The sequence below is a fragment of the Pocillopora damicornis genome, chromosome 14 (assembly GCF_964200805.1).
Source record: "Pocillopora damicornis chromosome 14, jaPocDami1.2, whole genome shotgun sequence".
Taxonomy (NCBI): domain Eukaryota; kingdom Metazoa; phylum Cnidaria; class Anthozoa; order Scleractinia; family Pocilloporidae; genus Pocillopora; species Pocillopora damicornis.
Window position 1 is genome coordinate 12,446,109 of NC_142683.1, and position 17,634 is coordinate 12,463,742.

Below are 17,634 nucleotides of genomic sequence, written 5' to 3' on the forward strand. Positions count from 1 at the left end.
TTATTATGAGCAACTAACAATTGACTTTCTGTATTTTTGAAACCTTTAGTTTATTAATCATTAGTTAACTTCTAATGATTGCCATATTTTCTTTCAGACGAGACCGCAGTAGCTACAGCAGCGGTCACGCTAGCGACAGTAGCATCGGAGATTCCCCAGGACCTCGCGGACGAAGTCGGTCGCTGAAGAGACTTAAGTCGTGTAAGTGTAAAGGACTTAAAATTATGAAAAGCATATCAATCCTCACATGAACCTCGATCAATTGGCAAGTTTTGCTCTTAAAATGAAGTTTTTGTCGTAAAATTGGTTTTGTAACAGTCTATACACAATAATTTCTACTTCACACAAATTGCTTTGCGTTTTAATCGAATTGAAAGAAAAGAGAAAAGGAAACTTATTTTTTCGTTCTCTTTTTTCCTTATTCCTTCAGTATCTTCTCGATCCGATGCAGCCAGCAGCAGTGGCTACGAGAGCATGCGCAACGATGCAAGTCACGCCTCAAGTGACAGTTGCAGTGAAAAAGGTCTGAGTCGTGGGAAACGAAAAGGTGAGAAGTCGTGGTATAGTGTCAAAGGTTGCTAAGCAACGGTACGAAATAAGATGTTTTTACATTTTCAAACTTGGTTGGGAGCTCTCTCATTAATTTCTGATAGGAATTTATTGGGTATCGAATCCACTTGAGGGATCTTCATGCCGACTGACTGTTGTGAAACCGGAATAAAGAGTTTTCACATCCGCAAATTAGGGCAAAGCTGGTTGTCAAAATCCATGTAAGATTGAAGCAAATACAAGCAAACTTCCGAAAGCGCTAGAAAACGCGAATAAACAAGTTGTGATTGGCTTTAGATTTACTTCTGATTGGTAAACTGAGGGGTGGCACCAATTTTCTCGATCAATAGTAGAACAAAGCTGAACAGAACCAATAACAACGTGGATTTTTTTTGGATACGCCGTTTGAAAATATTTGTTTAGCTTGACCTGACAAAGTTTCGGAAAGGTTTAATCCCTCTAAGAAAACTGCTCTGTAATTCCGTACACCTGCGCACCTTAAATTGCTAGCAGGAACATCGTCATAGACCTTATTAATATTGTTAACATTATATTATTTTTATCTCCATTATTTAGGTAGAAGTCGTTCTGCTTCACCAGGATCCAGTGCACGAAAATATTCTCCTAGGCGTTGGTTTTCGAGGAAGTCATCTGAGCCGGTTCAGATCAAGGTTTACGAAGTCGATGACTTTCAGGTAAAAACTATTTATTACTTCCGTTTCTTCGACTGAATTTGTTGATTGTATGTATATGATTCTGTCGTTATCAGTTCGCTCACTCCTTCGTACCAAAGTTCGTTCGTTCGTTCGTTCGTGCGTTCGTGTCCGTTGGTTCGTTCGCTTATGCGTTCGTGTCTGTTCGTTCGTTTGTTCGTGCGTTCGTGTTTGTTGGTTCTTTTTTTTTTCGCGTTCATGTCTGTTAGTTTGTTTGCTCGTGTGTTCGTTACCATTCGTTCGTTTACTTCTGGTCTGTCGGGTCGGCTTTCTCTTATATACTTATCCAATAACGTTTCCTTTTGTTCATTAGTGGGAAGATTCTGAACAGAGAAAAACCCGCATTGCATCCCTGAGACAGAGACAGCGACATTTGAAGGAAGAATTCTCAGCGGCCAAGAATCGATTGCTCGATGAACACCAGAGATGGAGCTTTGGACGTAAGTTTTCCCTCTAAATTGAAAAATAAGGGGCTAACTCTTATTTGCAACTTATAGCTCAAGGACACGCCACCGATTATACACTGACACTGACTCCGTTAGCAAAGCAAATTTGATAACGAAAGCTGCTGTAGCCCGGAAACTTAATATAGGTGGATTGTTTTCTATCACGTGAAGGTAAACCTTCGCCAAAGTTATTACAATGGCCAATCGGAAGAAAGATCACCATTGACCAATAAGGAAACAAAGTAAAAATAGGCAAGCTACTTAAAGCGCGGGAAAACGCGGGTGACCACATTGCGTTTGATTTAAGCTTTGCATTTGATTGGTTTCAAGAGTGGCGCAAGTTTTCTTTAGCAATCAATGTGCGGCATAACCAAAAATTTTCTAGATATCTGTTAGTTAGCTATGGTCTTGCTTAACAAAATCACGATGAAACTGAATCATTTCATGTATTGTAACGAAGAAGAGAAGATTATTTCTTAACTTAAGCTCAATAACTCGTCTTTCGCTGGAATTGCTTAAATTTAGCAGTTAGGTTTGGAAAACCAAACTTTGTCGTTCAACTTTTATTGGTACATATTTGTGTACTGTGGTTACAACTTTAATGTTTCGTTGTCTTGCAGTGAGAGCCGAGAAAGAACTCAGTTGGGAGGATCCACGTTTTATAGATGCGTTAGAAGTGGAAAACAATAACCTCCAGAAGCGAATTACAGACTGCAAGTCAAGTATCATGATGGTGACGTCATTCGATAAACGGACCACTCAAGTGTGAAACTGTTGACGTCATCAAGACATTTTGTATTGTATAATGATGTAAGCGTGTATTTTATAGTATATTTTAACTTGGATCCACCATCGTTTGGTCAGGAAAAACATTTGGCCGGCGTAGTTACTATTCTCAATGGAAACTCGTTTCATATCTCTCACCTACGTATCGACAAGATCACACAAAAAGAATGCCAGCATTGTCATAATTTTCTAGAGATATTTTCATTATCAAAGAGCTAAGTTATTTTATATTTCTTTGTAAGCCTTATTACGGTATTTATACATTTCAAACAGAAGTATATTTTTAACATTTATGTGAAAATAATATTATTATTTTTCCCTATAGAGAGAACGTTTATTGACAAGTCAGAAAACTCCGTTTGTTTGGTAGTTCATGCGTTAATGATTTCAGACTCTTCAAAGTCAGCAGAATACAATGTTGGCCATTTACTTGCAACAAAAGACATTTTGGTACCGCCAAAAAAGAAATTTGCAAAATCTCGGGGCGAAAGATTTACCTGAAAACAGAAATATTGAAAAATTGTTTTACTCGCATCAGTCTTGGAGATAAATGGCTTCTTCCAGTTGAAAATAAACCTCGTTTTATCGCATAGCAGCCATATAGGTACTTTGTAATGTTGGATTGCAGCGGCATGCGTGATTGCTTTGTTGTCAGTGTGTTACAAAGGGCTTATCTCAGCCAGACGTACGTTAATAAACTCTACTTGTTAAGAGAAAGTTCGACAAACGACCGCTTTTCAATTTTTAAATATTATTTACGAATAAGGATCAAGTTGACGAAAGGGAGGAATACTTAAAGATTTTGGTGAATTTCATAGATATAAACAATAGTTTCGAAATGTACCTTGGTTTACGAGTAACGATTCCACGAAGTGTAAATTAATATACTGTAAGCCTGAATAAACTCGAATGTATTTAAAAATGTAGAGTCGATCTTAAGTGCAAGGAGGATCGTTCAAAATGAGCGACCTTAATGTAGAAAGGTAATTTAACATTAGATGAACTACTATTTAGGCTTTTTCAGGACGATCTTTAAATGGAAAACTGAGGTAATTTCTCTTTACAAAGCTCCAGCTGGAAAGATTTTTTAAACTTTCCAACCTGTCAAATAAATGGGTGTAATTACAAAAATTTGTAATTTTTACCCATACACGTCCTCCGGAGTTTATAAAAATATATTGTGTACAGTTTTGGTATGTAAATAAAATCGAATTTTAAAATAAAGGTAACTTGTTTACGTCTGAAACTGCTATTGTGCGAATGGATGAGCGACCACACCGGGGCGCTGGGGATGTCAGTTTGTACTTACATCTGTATGAAATCTCCGGTTTCACTAACTTTGAATAGCCCAAATAATTTATCACTGAAGATTCTCCGTTTTAGCACCAAACTGCGCGCTGTTCACACCGCACAGCTTTTAATTTGCATTTTAATTCAGCACGTGCAAAAGAAAACTTGAAAGGCAGTGGCACGTGCAAAACAAGAAAAGGCAGTGGCTCGTGCAAAACCAAAAAAGCTTGTTTCATAGGATTATAGGGAACAAGCTGGTACTTAAGAGGGAATTGTGTAGTAGGTTTAATCCAAAATTGTTTCATTTCGCCTCACTGTTGGGACAAAAAAATTGGCATTGATCGTGGTGTGGCGTGACGAATTTAATGCACACATGGACTTCAGACAAACCTTCCTGATGCTTAAAACTTTGATTCCTTTAATCTTGTTTTCTTCAAGAAGTCAAGAGAAAGCTATTTTCGATCAAAGAGATAATTTAAATCTCACAAAAAATGATCATGATCATAGTCATATTCGTGTTAGTTCTGATAAATTCAGACCCTAGCTTGTTGATCTGAATTGAAGATTTACTTCCCGTATCGAAATTCCTAATTAGTGTCTCTTCTATTTTATTAGACGATTCCCATCTTAATTAAGAAATTTAAAAAAATCAATTGTTAGAGCTGAGCACTGATTCTACAAATCTTTAAGACACCATTTGTCATTTTGTCAATTAAAATTAGGGCTTTAAAGTTAAATTTAAGTTAGGGAATTGCTAGCAACTACACCCTCAATAAAAACATTACCAATAGACAATCTTTTTATCAAAGACTGATTGAAGCATTTACCCTTTAACTCCCAAGATCTCATCAGTAATTCTCCTTACTTTTTGTCATACAGCTCTTGTGATTTTAGTATGGAGAATTTGGTATTGGATCAACTCATTATCCCCTAACTGATATTTTTCTTATTTTCATTACTTGTCTGCTTGATACTGTATTGATATTTTAAGGAGAATTTCTGTCGCGGTCACCGGTCACTAATGGGAGTTAAAGGGTCAAAAAAGTGAGATCAAGAATACTACTAGCCTACGTGTAGCCGCACCCTCCCCTAAGGAGAAACGTTCTTCTTGGAGGGGAGGTTACGACTACATGTAGGCCAGAGTACAAACAGGCTAGAGTGCGAGCAAACAGAACTCGCAAGCGCTATAAAGAGATTTCTTCCGCTTAAATCTTAAAGAAGTTTTTGCATGTCAGCGTTACTCAAATCGATGTGGAGTCGATATTTACTCGGCTTCCTCTTCGTCGTCGCCTTCGTCCTCGTCGTATTCTCCCTCCTCCTCGGCCGTGGCGTCCTGGTACTGCTGGTACTCAGACACTAGGTCATTCATGTTGGACTCGGCCTAAAAATTGAGAGGAGGTTTGTCAGGTTAGATGGGTATATTTTCGTATTTTGAGTCATTCATCGTCATAGGGAACCCTTTAATCAGAGGGAAATCTTAAAATAATAGTTTCTATGACTAGGGAACGGAAAAAGGAAGAGTAAATAAAGAATAAACCAAAAGGAATGATTCGGGATGCTAAAAGCGAATAGCAAAACGGATCGTAAGTAACAAACGTAAATTGCACAGACCAATTATAAAAGATAAACAGAAAATAAAAAGAAAGAAAGAAAAAACCCGGAGATAGGAAAAAAATTTCGGAGAGTGCCGTGACCAGGATTCGAACCTGGGTTATTGCGGCCACAACGCAATGTACTAACCACTATACGATCACGGCTGCCACATCTACACACGTTCACTTCCGGTGGAATTTTTAGTATTTAAATCGCGCGTCTGACCTCCGCTTATATTTGCAACGACAACTACATTTCAAGGAAACCACTTCTCGATGCCAATTATGCGCTTTTATAAATTAAATGGCATAAATCTCATCCGTGCTAACAAAGAAATGACGATGCGGAAAATTTTTTCTTGTTTGTTTTGTTTTTTTTCTCTTTGATATGCTTAAACAGGATTAACTTCAGATACACCATTATTTTCACTGGTTCGTAAAATACGTCAAGTGCTCTACCATAATTAAACACGAGGTTCCAGATTCCGTTACCAATCACAGAGTGAAGTAAAGAACATCCTTTTAATTCCAGATCAATTAAATACTATTTACATTTATGGCAGCGGCCCACTCGTGAACTCTTTATATTCTTCACTAAGAAACCAAACCATAGAGGCATACTGGAAGAAATTCTAAGCCTCAAACCCCACTTCACTCCCCTCCCTCTTACCTCAGTAAATTCCATCTCGTCCATCCCTTCTCCTGTGTACCAATGCAAGAAAGCTTTGCGCCTGAACATAGCAGTGAACTGTTCTCCGATTCTTTTAAACAGCTCCTGGATCGCAGTACTGTTGCCAATGAACGTGGAGGACATCTTGAGCCCGCGAGGAGGAACATCACAAACAGCAGTCTTGACGTTGTTCGGAATCCACTCAACAAAGTATGAACTAGGAAGAAAGATACCAAGAAATAGAAAAAACATCTTCCATCAGATACTCCCAAATTGGATCAAAGGAGAGTTGAGTCATATCTGCCGGAGCTTATCCCAAAGCTTCAATTGCACGAAGTGTCTTGAGGTATATCTTATCAGCCCGAACGAAATTCTAATCTTTTTAGGCAGTCCCTATCTCTTTTAACCCCGCCGCTAGCAAGTCTTTAAGTTCCCCTGACTCTTCATCTGTACCCACGGGGGTGGAGAGACGCACTGTGAGAATGAACTGGGGACCAGTTACCATCGTGGGGGGGGATGTTCAGTGAATTTTTGGGGAGATCACATGGTTTTCAGGGAGAACAAAAGGGGGATCAGTAGTCGCCAACAGAGTATAAACGGGGGGATGGGGGGGGGGGTTAAATTAACTGCCGATGAGGGGGGATAGTAACGAGGTTACAAAGCCTTATTGGGGAATCAATTAAGTTTTATCGTGACCTAAAAAATCCTCCGACCCCCCCTCCTCCAAAAAAAAGGAAAAAAAATGCGATGAACATAATGACTGCTCCTTAATGTACAATGTTGTTTACACGTGTTCATAAAAATACGAGAGAAAATAAAAAGAATAGCATAGCTATTTCTCGATAACAATGGCTCTCCACCACAAACCTGTTCTTGTTCTGGACGTTCAACATTTGTTCATCCACTTCCTTCATGGACATCTTGCCTCGGAACACTGCTGCTACGGTGAGATAACGGCCATGCCTGGGATCACAAGCAGCCATCATGTTCTTGCTATCAAACATCTGCTGGGTCAGTTCCGGTACAGTAAGGGCACGGTACTGCTGTGAACCGCGACTGGTCAGCGGTGCAAACCCTGGCATGAAGAAATGAAGGCGGGGGAATGGGACCATGTTGACCGCCAGCTTCCTCAGGTCAGCATTCAACTAAAATGAGCGCAAGGTTAGAAATTTTACTTACTTAAAACTTGAATGATTAATCGGTGATATGCATTGCGAAAAACTTGAATTACTCCATATCAAGAGAAGCTCAAGCCAAGAGAGTGGAACCCTGCAAACTGGCCCACTTGAAATAATGCTACTAGTATCTGATGTAGCTCACCATCGAAAACTCTGTCGCTCACTGGTAGAGCATCAGGACACATTGGTCAATTTCCGGGGTTCGATTTCTGTCGGGATGGAAGGGGAGGCTAAGATTTTTTTTCCCTTGTCCCAGGCTTACAATTTTCTTTACGTATTATCCGTGGTGCGGGAATGCTTCAGTGGAGTACAAGCGCCGAATAAGATGACCACGGAAGCAAAACTTAAAATTTAAAGGAAGAATTGGCGAAGCAGAAACATATAAAATTCCGTAGATTATTTTGTAATCTACCGATTTGCATTCATAGATTGGACAAAAGAACTTAATCTCTTTGCTTTAACACTGCCAGATTCGAAAATGTACAAGAAGTACATCCTCCATCAACATTTGAAACATTAAAACAAAATACTCGGATCTGTGACGCTGACCAACCTGTCCAGGAAACCGCAGACACGTTGTTACACCGCTCATCGTTGCTGACACCAGATGGTTCAAATCCCCGTATGTAGGATTGGCAAGTCGGAGGGTTCGAAAGCAGATGTCATACAGGGCCTCGTTATCGATACAGTAAGTTTCATCGGTGTTTTCAACGAGTTGATGCACTGACAGTGTAGCGTTATAAGGCTCCACGACTGTGTCCGAAACCTGTAAAGGGAAAACGATAAGATATGAAATTCTGATAAAAGAGGTTGAGATTACTAGAGCGTAGGAATGAAAAATAACATGGTGTGAAGTCGCAGGGGAGGTCATTAGCGTAAGATCACAGGAAGCCCAAGAGTGTTAAAGAAAAAACTAAAACAGAGAATCCCAAGAGTATGAAATCACAGAGAGATCGGGAATATAAAATCACTGGGAGCTCAAGGTGTGAAATCAAAGGAATCCCCGCCGAGGCTGCCGCCAGGATGCCATTTACAAGGAAGTAAAGATAAGACAAAGCTGGAGGCGTACCACCATCTCGTGCCCTTAAGCCCCTGCGCGCAGGTTTGTTCGTGATCTGCGAGAGAAACTGTGATAGATCGACCTGTTAAAAGGTCATGTCTTCAGTTCAACACGTCCAAGATATCTGTGATCATAGATTAGGAATCGCTGTAGCCTTTGTTGTTAGCTGTATCTCAATAAACTTTGGTTCAAATTGAGACTATGGCGTTTGGAAGAACTAAAAAGAAGGAGCTGTCTTGAATGTTCGCATTCAACAAAATTAATCTAGTTTTCCAGTTGTCTTTATAGTTCATCTAAAGAAGTTTTATATAAGGTTGTCGATCATGGAAGGGCACCCTGTTACTATTAAATTTTGACCGGTGGTTACGCTTTCGTTTGGTTTTTTTTTTTTTTTTTTTACCATTTCATCGGTTGTTGATGGTGTTACGTCGATCTTGCGCATATAGAGACAACCGCCCGACCAAATATAATGGTCACTGAGCACAAACAAGGGTAGAAGTCCAGCTACTCAAGTATTTAGCACTCTGATCAAGGTTTTCAATCAGTGGGATGAGAAAAAAAAATGGAAGGGAAAAAAAATGGCGCGCGCGAAAATAATACACTTCCTACGCGTACCTTTGGAGAGGGTACAACGCTGAACGAGTTCATGATCCTGTCCGGGTACTCCTCGCGGATCTTAGATATGAGCAATGTACCCATGCCCGACCCAGTTCCCCCTCCTAGTGAGTGAGTCAGCTGAAAGCCCTGAAGGCAGTCGCAGCTTTCAGTCTCCTTACGGACCACGTCCAAAACTGAATCCACTAGCTCGGCTCCCTCTGTGTAATGACCCTTGGCCCAGTTGTTTCCCGCGCCACTTTGACCTACGGAAGAATAGGACCAAGTTTTAAATAACTCTTCTAAATAATTAAAAAATAAATAAAACAGCTAGCGAGGACGACAAATACTAGCAGCGACGGCAAAATCAAAACTGAACAAAAAACAGAAGAAAAAAAACAATTAGAAATGAAATTTTCTCCACTAGACTTTGTGGCCATCATTTAAGCTTTTTTGAAATTCATTTTTCCTCATCAAGTAATAAAACTTTCATGGACGATTTTGCCCCCAACCAAAAAACTTTCGCTTATTTCGTCTACAACAAAAACTTAAAGTCCTTAAATGTATCACTTGAATTATTTACCCAACGTGATTGAAAATTCTCCAAAATAACATCCAAAGAAAAATACAGCGATCGTAGTGAGAATTTATATTTTGACTTACAGCATCACTTAGAAATGTAAAAAAATAATTTTCATCTCTTCCAGTACGACAACGCATTTTTCTTCGCATTTAAGCTTTAGCGACTTACGACAATTTTATGGTATAAATAAATAAAAGGTGATACATGTGATGGCTTGTAAATAATTTGAATAAAAAATAAGACCTCACAGAAGGCGAAATAACTTCAGAGAAAACAAAATCCGCACCGAAAACAAAATTGTCAGGTCGGAAAAGCTGTCCATACACTCCAGACCGCACAGAATCCATAGTGCCGGGCTCCAAGTCGACGAGAATCGCTCTAGGGACATATTTCCCTCCTGAAAAGCGAATAAGTTTTGATGTAAGACCGACACCTGCTGTGTTAATGATAGAATGCTTAGAGTAATAGACAAAGAAAACAGGATATGATTAAGAGCTGACCAGTGACATTTCGATGAAATGTTAAATGTTTGCCAAATAAATTCATTTGGGAATGTTTCGGCTTTTAAAGGGATTTCGATAAAAACAAACATAGCCGTGAATTTATAAAATTTCAAATCTTAAGGGAACAACAAGCGACCTTTAAGAGTCTTTTTTCACATCTAAAATAAACAAAAGCTTCAGAATGTAATATTTCTTTGTTTCAAAGATTCAGCGAAAATTGCATATGTAATAAGAGGACTAGACCGAGAAATCAATCAGGGAGATATATCTATGCTATGCACGCTTGTATTGAAGAAAAAGATGGAAAATAATTAATGAGAAGTAAATGAGTTTCCGACGTTTAAAAATTTCTTTTCAGGGGTAATTGATTTAAAACGTGACCATAAATCAATGATTGAGAACAATTGAAAGCTGAAATAAAGAAAATCCTGAAGTAACTTTGGCAACCTGTTATTATTTATATTGTATAAGAGAACAAAATCAGAATTTCATTCGAAACAGATCCAAGGCAGATAAGAAAGGATTCAGACTTCGGAAGCCTTCAAAAGTCTCATTTGTTGTTATAGGTAAAATTCATTCAGTGCGGTGGGATTTAACTAAAGAAATTCTACATAATCTCTACTCCCATTTATACAAAAGATTCTAAATTTTTCATGTTTTTTAATTGGTACTTTTACCTGTGGCGTCGTTGTAGTAAACGTCAATTTTGTCGAGTTGTGTTTGCGAGTCCCCGCTGTAAGATCCAGTTGGATCTACTCCATGCTCCTCAGAAATCACTTCCCAAAACTGAAAAATATACGGCGCGAGTCATTTACGGAAGATATCATCCGAGCCCTGCAAGATCAAAGCTGGTTTGTTGATTTTAAAAAGAAACATTTCATTTTCAAGGCTTCAACAACGATGTCAATTCCAGCTGAAGAAAAACAAAACATGAAGTTATGATAATGCTTTTTCTTTTGTTAATCGTGGTACTCAAATCTAGAACGCAAGATTAAATGCAAAATAATACATTAGCTCAAATTGAAAGTTTCGTTTGGTTGTCGCAACCATTACTAAAGCATGTTCGCAAAATCCTCAAATTTAGTATTGTTTGCTTTTATTCTTCAGATACATAACTTATTTCAATGGAGAGTGAGAACAAACAGGTTTAAAATTACGTACTCAGCAAGAAAAATTACAATATGGAAGTAGTACTGAATCAAAGTATGGGGAAAAAATTGTGAAATTTCGACTGCATGATAAAAATATTTTTATTGATTAATTATTTTTTCGAAGAACATATTTTATGGGTGTGGTAAAACTGAAATAAACATAATCGGTCGATAAGGTAAAAAATTTAGTAGCGAGATAAACAGTCAAGAAAGAGGCAACTAAAAAAGAAAAAAAGGAGCTTTTCCCTATTCTTGTTATTTTTACAAAATCGTCTGAGATGAACAATTACTTGTATCGAATTTGAAAATGTATGCTTGCAGTGAAAGATGTCATAGAGTAACCAATCACTTTCTGTGGTGAAATTTACATATGAAGTCAGTTTCTGTATGAAATTTCATAGGCTTACCATCGACCAAAAAATTTTATTTATGACGAGATTTATATACCCTTTGCTGTTGTATAATATGTACAACAAAATTAGGAACGGCATTTACAAAAGACTGCGCGAGTTTAACTTTGAAATCGATCCGGAAATAAATACTGGGTTTCAATCACAAAATTCCCATCAACCGGTCGAATGAATTTCGTGAGGAAAAGAAAAATATATATTTTACAAGAAATTTTACCTTTGCGCCAATCTGATTTCCGCATTGGCCAGCCTGGATGTGCACAATTTCTCGCATGTTAAAGCCTTTTGAAATGCGTCTATTTCAACACGTTCTTTCACTCGACAGCTTCTGACTTCTAAAGTGGGTGGTGGTCTATGAAATACAGTATATCTTACATGACGGATGTACTTCCAGGTGCATGCTGTTATGACGCGAGAGAGTACCTTAATGCATATTTCTAAAGATCCCCTCAATATCTCACCCATGAGATAAGCTATAATAATAGACAATTATTCACCGAAGTGGAGGTGAATAGTGGTGGATATTTACCAAGCTGCGAATCGCCAGGGTAAATATACACCACTTTCACCGACACTGAGGTGTAAAATTATTTTAGTAAATACCACACAGAAACCAAAAAATTATTATTTTCCAAACAATATACTGTAAAATGGTGGGAAATTAAATTTTTGACGCACGATTTTGTCTTCTCCGGCTGCTCGGATGTACGTGAATAGTACTTGCAAATCATTTCTGAACTAGCCAATCAGCGTGGGCATAAAACACTATTCACCTGTGTGGTGTATGCCAGTAATGTAAGATAAATTATATCTGCTCTCCTCTAAGATGAGAAAAAAAACGTTAAAAGAGAACTGAAGATAAACTACTGGCATGTTTCCTGCTGGCTAAAATGGTTCGGCTTTCGCCCACTCAGTAATAAGCGGTATTGGAGATAATTTCGTAACAGAAATATGGGAAAAAATACACAGACGCTAAAAATGATTTCGAAATCAGTCCACTTTCTGAGCGCAAGAAATGGTCGTACAGCTCTACTCCGTGAGAAGAGTTTGCTCTCAATGTTGAAGGAACCGTTAAAATTCGAAACGACGGTGAAATGTATAAGCAGACTGCAATTTACTTCTCCCACATTTGCGTCTTTATCTTTAAAGAAAATACACTCACGCGAAATGTAGACTTTTTCTCAAGATGAATAATGTGTTGTTTGACAGAGTTTCCATTTAATAAAAGCCAGGTATTAGCAATCTTCTGCCAATTATTGGAACTCTCACTGCCATTTGTAAAGATTTAATCAATAATAATAATAATAATAATAATAATAATAATACCTTGTAAAAATGTAACAGTTTTGCCTATATAGATATCCACCATTTCTGTCAGCCATTTACTTCTAAAAAAAACATCTGACCCTTAACCCTTTCACCCCTAAGAGCGACTAGTATCTAATTTCTCCTTACATCATCTCCCCTGAATCACACATTTAGGTCATGAGAATAAAGGATATGATCACCAATTGAAGAGGCTCTTGATTGTTAAACAAATTCTCCTTGCTGGCACCTTAGGAAATGTATAAAGCACAGTAGGGAGAGTTTGCATACTGATATTAGGGTGTAAAGGGTTAAACTCCCTTGGGCTGATAAGTAACTCTCCCATCTAATTACTATACATTTCCCAGCTATTTAGTTCAGAGAATTTGGTGTTACATCGAGATATCATCCCACAGCAAATTAAAGTCCCTTCTCATCACTTTTTGAAACCCTTTGCAACCTGAGATCAGTATGCATATTCTCCATACTGTTCTTAATACATTTTCTAAGGTGCTGACAAGGAGAATTTGTTTAACTATCCAGAGCTTCTACAGGGTGGTAATCAGTTTGTTTTTTTTTTTAGTGACCTTAATATTTGATTCAGGATGAAGTTGTTTGGAGAAATGAGATACCAGTCACTCTAAGGAGTCAAAAGATACTAGAACTTTATGAAGAAGTTGCTTGCTAATTATTTGTCTTGACTTTTCTTTAAAAAGAAAAAAGATTGCTTTGTACCTACAAATAAATGAGCAATACTTTGAATTAGCAAGAACAAGAATTTAAATGGAATTCCACAGGAATTTTGACTCCAAACAGACAGTAAATAAAGGTCACTAGAAAAATGAGAATACATTTAGAAAAGTACACATATGAGTTTTTAATCACTTTAACCTAAAATAATTTCATCATTATTCAACGAGGCTTTTGTTTATTTCTTTAGTTGATCCATTTTCATTTGCAATATGCAAACCAAGTGAAGTACAAATTACTCCACCTGCTCCAAATTAATAATCAGCGATAATAATAACTGTGAATCTCTCTGATAAATAACTCTCACAAAAAAACAACATTTTTAACTATGTAAAGCATGTTTTGACATTGCTCCTGTAATCTTCTGTTGCAAATGGTTGTTGAGAATCTGTTGTAGTGAGAGGGCCACTGTGAATGCATTTTCAAGTTGCAATGTAATCACCACTTTTTCCTCCAACTTTCTTCACAAGCTTGATATCGGAAATTGCAATTTCACGTGAAACCGCCTTACACATGTCATACACAGTCAAAGCCGCAACAGTCACTGCTGTCAGAGATTCCATCTCAACTCCTGTTCTTCCAACAGAGTTCACGGATCCTGTGATACACACTGCCAACTTTTTTTCATCGAGTTCTAGATTGACCTCTGCATGAGTGATGTGAATATTGTGACACAATGGAATTAGATTCGGTGTTTGCTTAGATGCCATAATCCCTGCTAACTGTGCTACTGTCAAAACATCACCTTTATGGATCTTATTTTCTTTCACAAGGTTAAATGCTGTTTGACCCAAATACACTTTAGCTGTTGCCACTGAAAGTCTGCTGCTTTCTGTCTTGCTACCCACATCAACCATCTGTGCATGACCTTGCTTGTCAACATGACTGAGTTTTGGGGCAACTCCTGTGATTTTTGAAGTAGAGTCGTTTTTCTGGGATGTTGAAGCCTCATTTTGCAGGTCAATCCCTGAGCTTTTACTGCAAAAGCTACGTACAAACTGCCTTGAACAAGTTCTGAAATTCTTATAAAAAGAAGAAGGTAATCCAGGTGGAAATGTTTTAATGCATTGAACTAGTTCTGATGTGGTATGGTGCTGACTTTGTGCAGGGTTGAACAAAACACTAGATGGTGTTCTTAAATTAAACTGTTGAGAATCCCTTTGAAAACAACAAAGCACTCTTTTGGAGGTCCACCAATGCAGGGTTTTGCAGATTCCTAGAACAGATGATGAAACAGCATTTATGTAAAAAAGAATTTGCATGCACATTTTTGTAATCATAGAATAATTGATCCTGAAAAGATAAGGCTTCAAAAAAATTGAAATTGTTTCTAAAGGACTGGTCAAGCTGAAGCTGATCAAGCTGAATCCATCTTAAACCCTGATCTCTGTAGCAACAAGAATAGAGAAAAGTATTATTGTACGGGGACAAGCTTGGAGACATGAAACAAGGTAAAAATTGCAAGCTCCAGAGTTCAAAATAATTTTTCAGTTTTTAGCATGAATTTGTAGGCTTTTGTCAAGGCTCATTTTTTTCCCTGACTGTCAATAATAATAAAAGCTAATTTTTTCATTTGTCTCACAATGTAGTCATGTGTGATGTAAATCGCGACGTTTCGACTGCATACTGCTAGTCTTCTTCAGGCGATGAGGTCGACTGGTCATATGTGATCTTATAAAGCATGATGCTCTGCTGTGATTAGTTGTTTTTCAAACAGCTCTGATTGGTGCATTTCAATCCTTGCTGTTCACTCAGTGATTTGCTCCCTCGGCAGTCTGCTGTCACACGACTCTCCTGTTGTTGTGTTTTTTTTTTAATCGTGGACATCCACGCTTCTGGAATTTCTATTCCACTACCCCTGTTGATGTTGTTAGGGTGAATTCTTACATGAATTGCCTCTTTGACCCTGCGCGTGTAGTAATAATGTCATCTACATGTGACTACATCATGAGACAAACGAAAAACTAAGCTTTTATTGTTATTCACCACAATGAATAACCACAACCTTTTCTACAAGATGTCAATAATAAATTTCAGCATCAGAATCTTTATTTTGATCAACATGTTTTGCTGCAGCAATTCCCTTTCTAACACAGCCTAGTGAACGGTTCAATTTTTTGGTGTTTGTTCAAGTGTGAAATACACAACTTTGTCTAGACAAACTGTCGCACTTCTCCATTCACAGCTATAGGAAATCCATACTGTCAAGCTCCAACTTAACTTTGAACGCGTGAGAAGGCTTTACAAACGATATTAAACAGGATTTGGTGGAAAATCAATCTTGATTTAAGGTAATATGTACGTGCAGAAACATAACCAAGGTAATGTGACGGTGTGACACAAACTTGCATGGTTCACGCTTGAACAAATACGTAGAAAGCTGAATACTGTAAAGAAAAATCCTCCTTATAGCATGCTTCAAATTTCGAAACTTTACACTCGTTTACGTTTTCAAAAAGCTTTTTAAACATTTCTTAGCTGCTTTATTGTCTGATATGAAATGTTCACCATAACATGACAGCGACTTTTATTTCAGCTGGACGATCAATAGCCATCATATTTTCCATAAAATTCTACTTCTTCGGTGAAAAATCGCTGGCAAGGGTGCTAAAAGTTCCGGCTGCCGCCCGCAGCCGGCTGTTATTTTGAACCCTGAGCTCAGAGCAAAAAATACCAAAACGATTGATTTCTCATTAACACCCTTGTGTGCTCCCATAAACAGACGACAAAACGTCAATGTCTGATTCACACAATAATTCTTCATTTGAAATTGTAGTCATCTTTCCACCGCAGACCTAAAATTGATATAAATTAAGTACCAACAGATATAAAATTAGAGAGAAAAATGCAGAATACCTTTATGATGTACAAGATTGGTTGCCATTTTGTAAACAAGATGACTGGTTTTCGAAGTTTTCTGGAACTTCGAAGAGTTTGCAACACCACTTACGCGAATTAGATCGACAAATGTATGTGTTTGTCCGCCATATTGAAAAATTCTACTCAATACGCACGCTCTCTAAAGGATACCGCTACCTGTCTTCGGGGAATTTGCAAATCAGTTGCGGCTCATTTACTCGTTCTGCTGCTCCGAATTCTTCTTGATTATCTCATCCGCTTCTCTTGTATTTCCAAGCATTGCATCTCAATTGATAAGAGGCGTAAACTTCCACATTCTCGCGATCGATGTGTGAAAGATAAAAACAGAAAGAAATAATTAGGCAAAACGATCGAGCGTGTACAACTCTTCCAAGAATAACTTTAGGCTTATAACTGCTCTAAACAGACTCTTATAATACATATGACAACAAACCATGTCTCTGTTGATCTCACACTCGTTTAATGAATTTTTTTATCGCTTTTCCAAATTCCATCCCGCAAAAGTAAGAGAACGTACGGGGCTCATACGAGCGACCGCCGTACAGTTTTTGTTGTTGTTGTTGTTGTTGTTGGCTCGCAGTTTGGCCAATCATATCCACTCGTTTGGTTAATTCAAATCCATTGGATGTCATTAGTCGAAGAATCCTAATGTACAGGATGTGATTGGCTGACACCCTGCATGTTCCTTCGGCCATGGAAGCGTACATTCTTCTCTGTTGAGACCTCTATTGAGGTCCCTGTGGCATAAGCCACGCGCAAAGCGCGTAATGGAAGCTGTTGAAAAGTGTATTAAGCAAATAAGGGAGAAAGGATCATAAAATCCAACAAATTTTCCCTCTGCTTTACTATTCAGCAATTTAGCCTTTAAATTAAACTCTTTACGGTGGTCAATTTACGTTTTCATGACTAAATTACCTATCTGACAATTAAGCTGGGAAGCCCTGAATCACTGGAGATTTATTAAATCTTCGAACTCCCATCACAACAACTTGTCGAGTTTTTCCAAATCTACTTTTGAGGTATGAATACAAGAGGAAGTTTTCCTTTCATCCGTCAGAAAAAAATTGATTACTTGGCATCGTGCTGATCTGCATGTGACATGAACACCCTTTCAGTGACTGCTTTTAATTTCGGACATTTGGCCCTTGATACAGAACTTTACACTGAAACAGTT

The 17,634-nt window shown here is 38.0% G+C and overlaps 3 protein-coding genes and 1 non-coding gene across 10 annotated transcripts in view; 1 reads left to right on the forward strand and 3 right to left on the reverse strand.

Moving 5' to 3' along the window:
• LOC113679628 (uncharacterized) overlaps positions 1-3,718 on the forward strand; it is a 62,287-nt gene extending 58,569 nt beyond the window's left edge. For all 7 annotated transcript variants that reach the window (XM_027196593.2, XM_027196592.2, XM_027196594.2 and 4 more), the window contains 5 exons: positions 98-201; positions 431-547; positions 1,126-1,244; positions 1,576-1,702; positions 2,329-3,718. In XM_027196593.2, the coding sequence (XP_027052394.2) occupies positions 98-201; positions 431-547; positions 1,126-1,244; positions 1,576-1,702; positions 2,329-2,477 (616 nt within the window). In that variant the 3' untranslated portion in view covers positions 2,478-3,718. The remainder of the gene's footprint in view (positions 1-97; positions 202-430; positions 548-1,125; positions 1,245-1,575; positions 1,703-2,328) is intronic.
• A 457-nt stretch (positions 3,719-4,175) lies between these two features.
• Positions 4,176-11,900, reverse strand: LOC113679629 (tubulin beta-2B chain). The gene is made up of 8 exons (XM_027196598.2): positions 11,743-11,900; positions 10,642-10,750; positions 9,748-9,858; positions 8,900-9,144; positions 7,778-7,990; positions 6,914-7,191; positions 6,047-6,263; positions 4,176-5,165 (listed from the first exon to the last, which is right to left on the reverse strand). Exons 1-8 carry the CDS (start codon positions 11,797-11,799, stop codon positions 5,049-5,051), a joined length of 1,347 nt encoding a protein of 448 aa, XP_027052399.2. The 5' UTR covers positions 11,800-11,900; the 3' UTR covers positions 4,176-5,048.
• Trnah-gug (transfer RNA histidin (anticodon GUG)) lies at positions 5,470-5,541 on the reverse strand. Its single transcript has one exon. It is a non-coding gene; the product is annotated as a tRNA-His (tRNA).
• An 818-nt stretch (positions 11,901-12,718) lies between the features above and the next one.
• On the reverse strand, positions 12,719-16,588 carry LOC113679625 (uncharacterized). Its single transcript, XM_027196590.2, has 2 exons — positions 16,437-16,588; positions 12,719-14,796 (listed from the first exon to the last, which is right to left on the reverse strand). Exons 1-2 carry the CDS (start codon positions 16,462-16,464, stop codon positions 14,003-14,005), a joined length of 822 nt encoding a protein of 273 aa, XP_027052391.2. The 5' UTR covers positions 16,465-16,588; the 3' UTR covers positions 12,719-14,002.
• Positions 16,589-17,634: the final 1,046 nt, after the last annotated feature.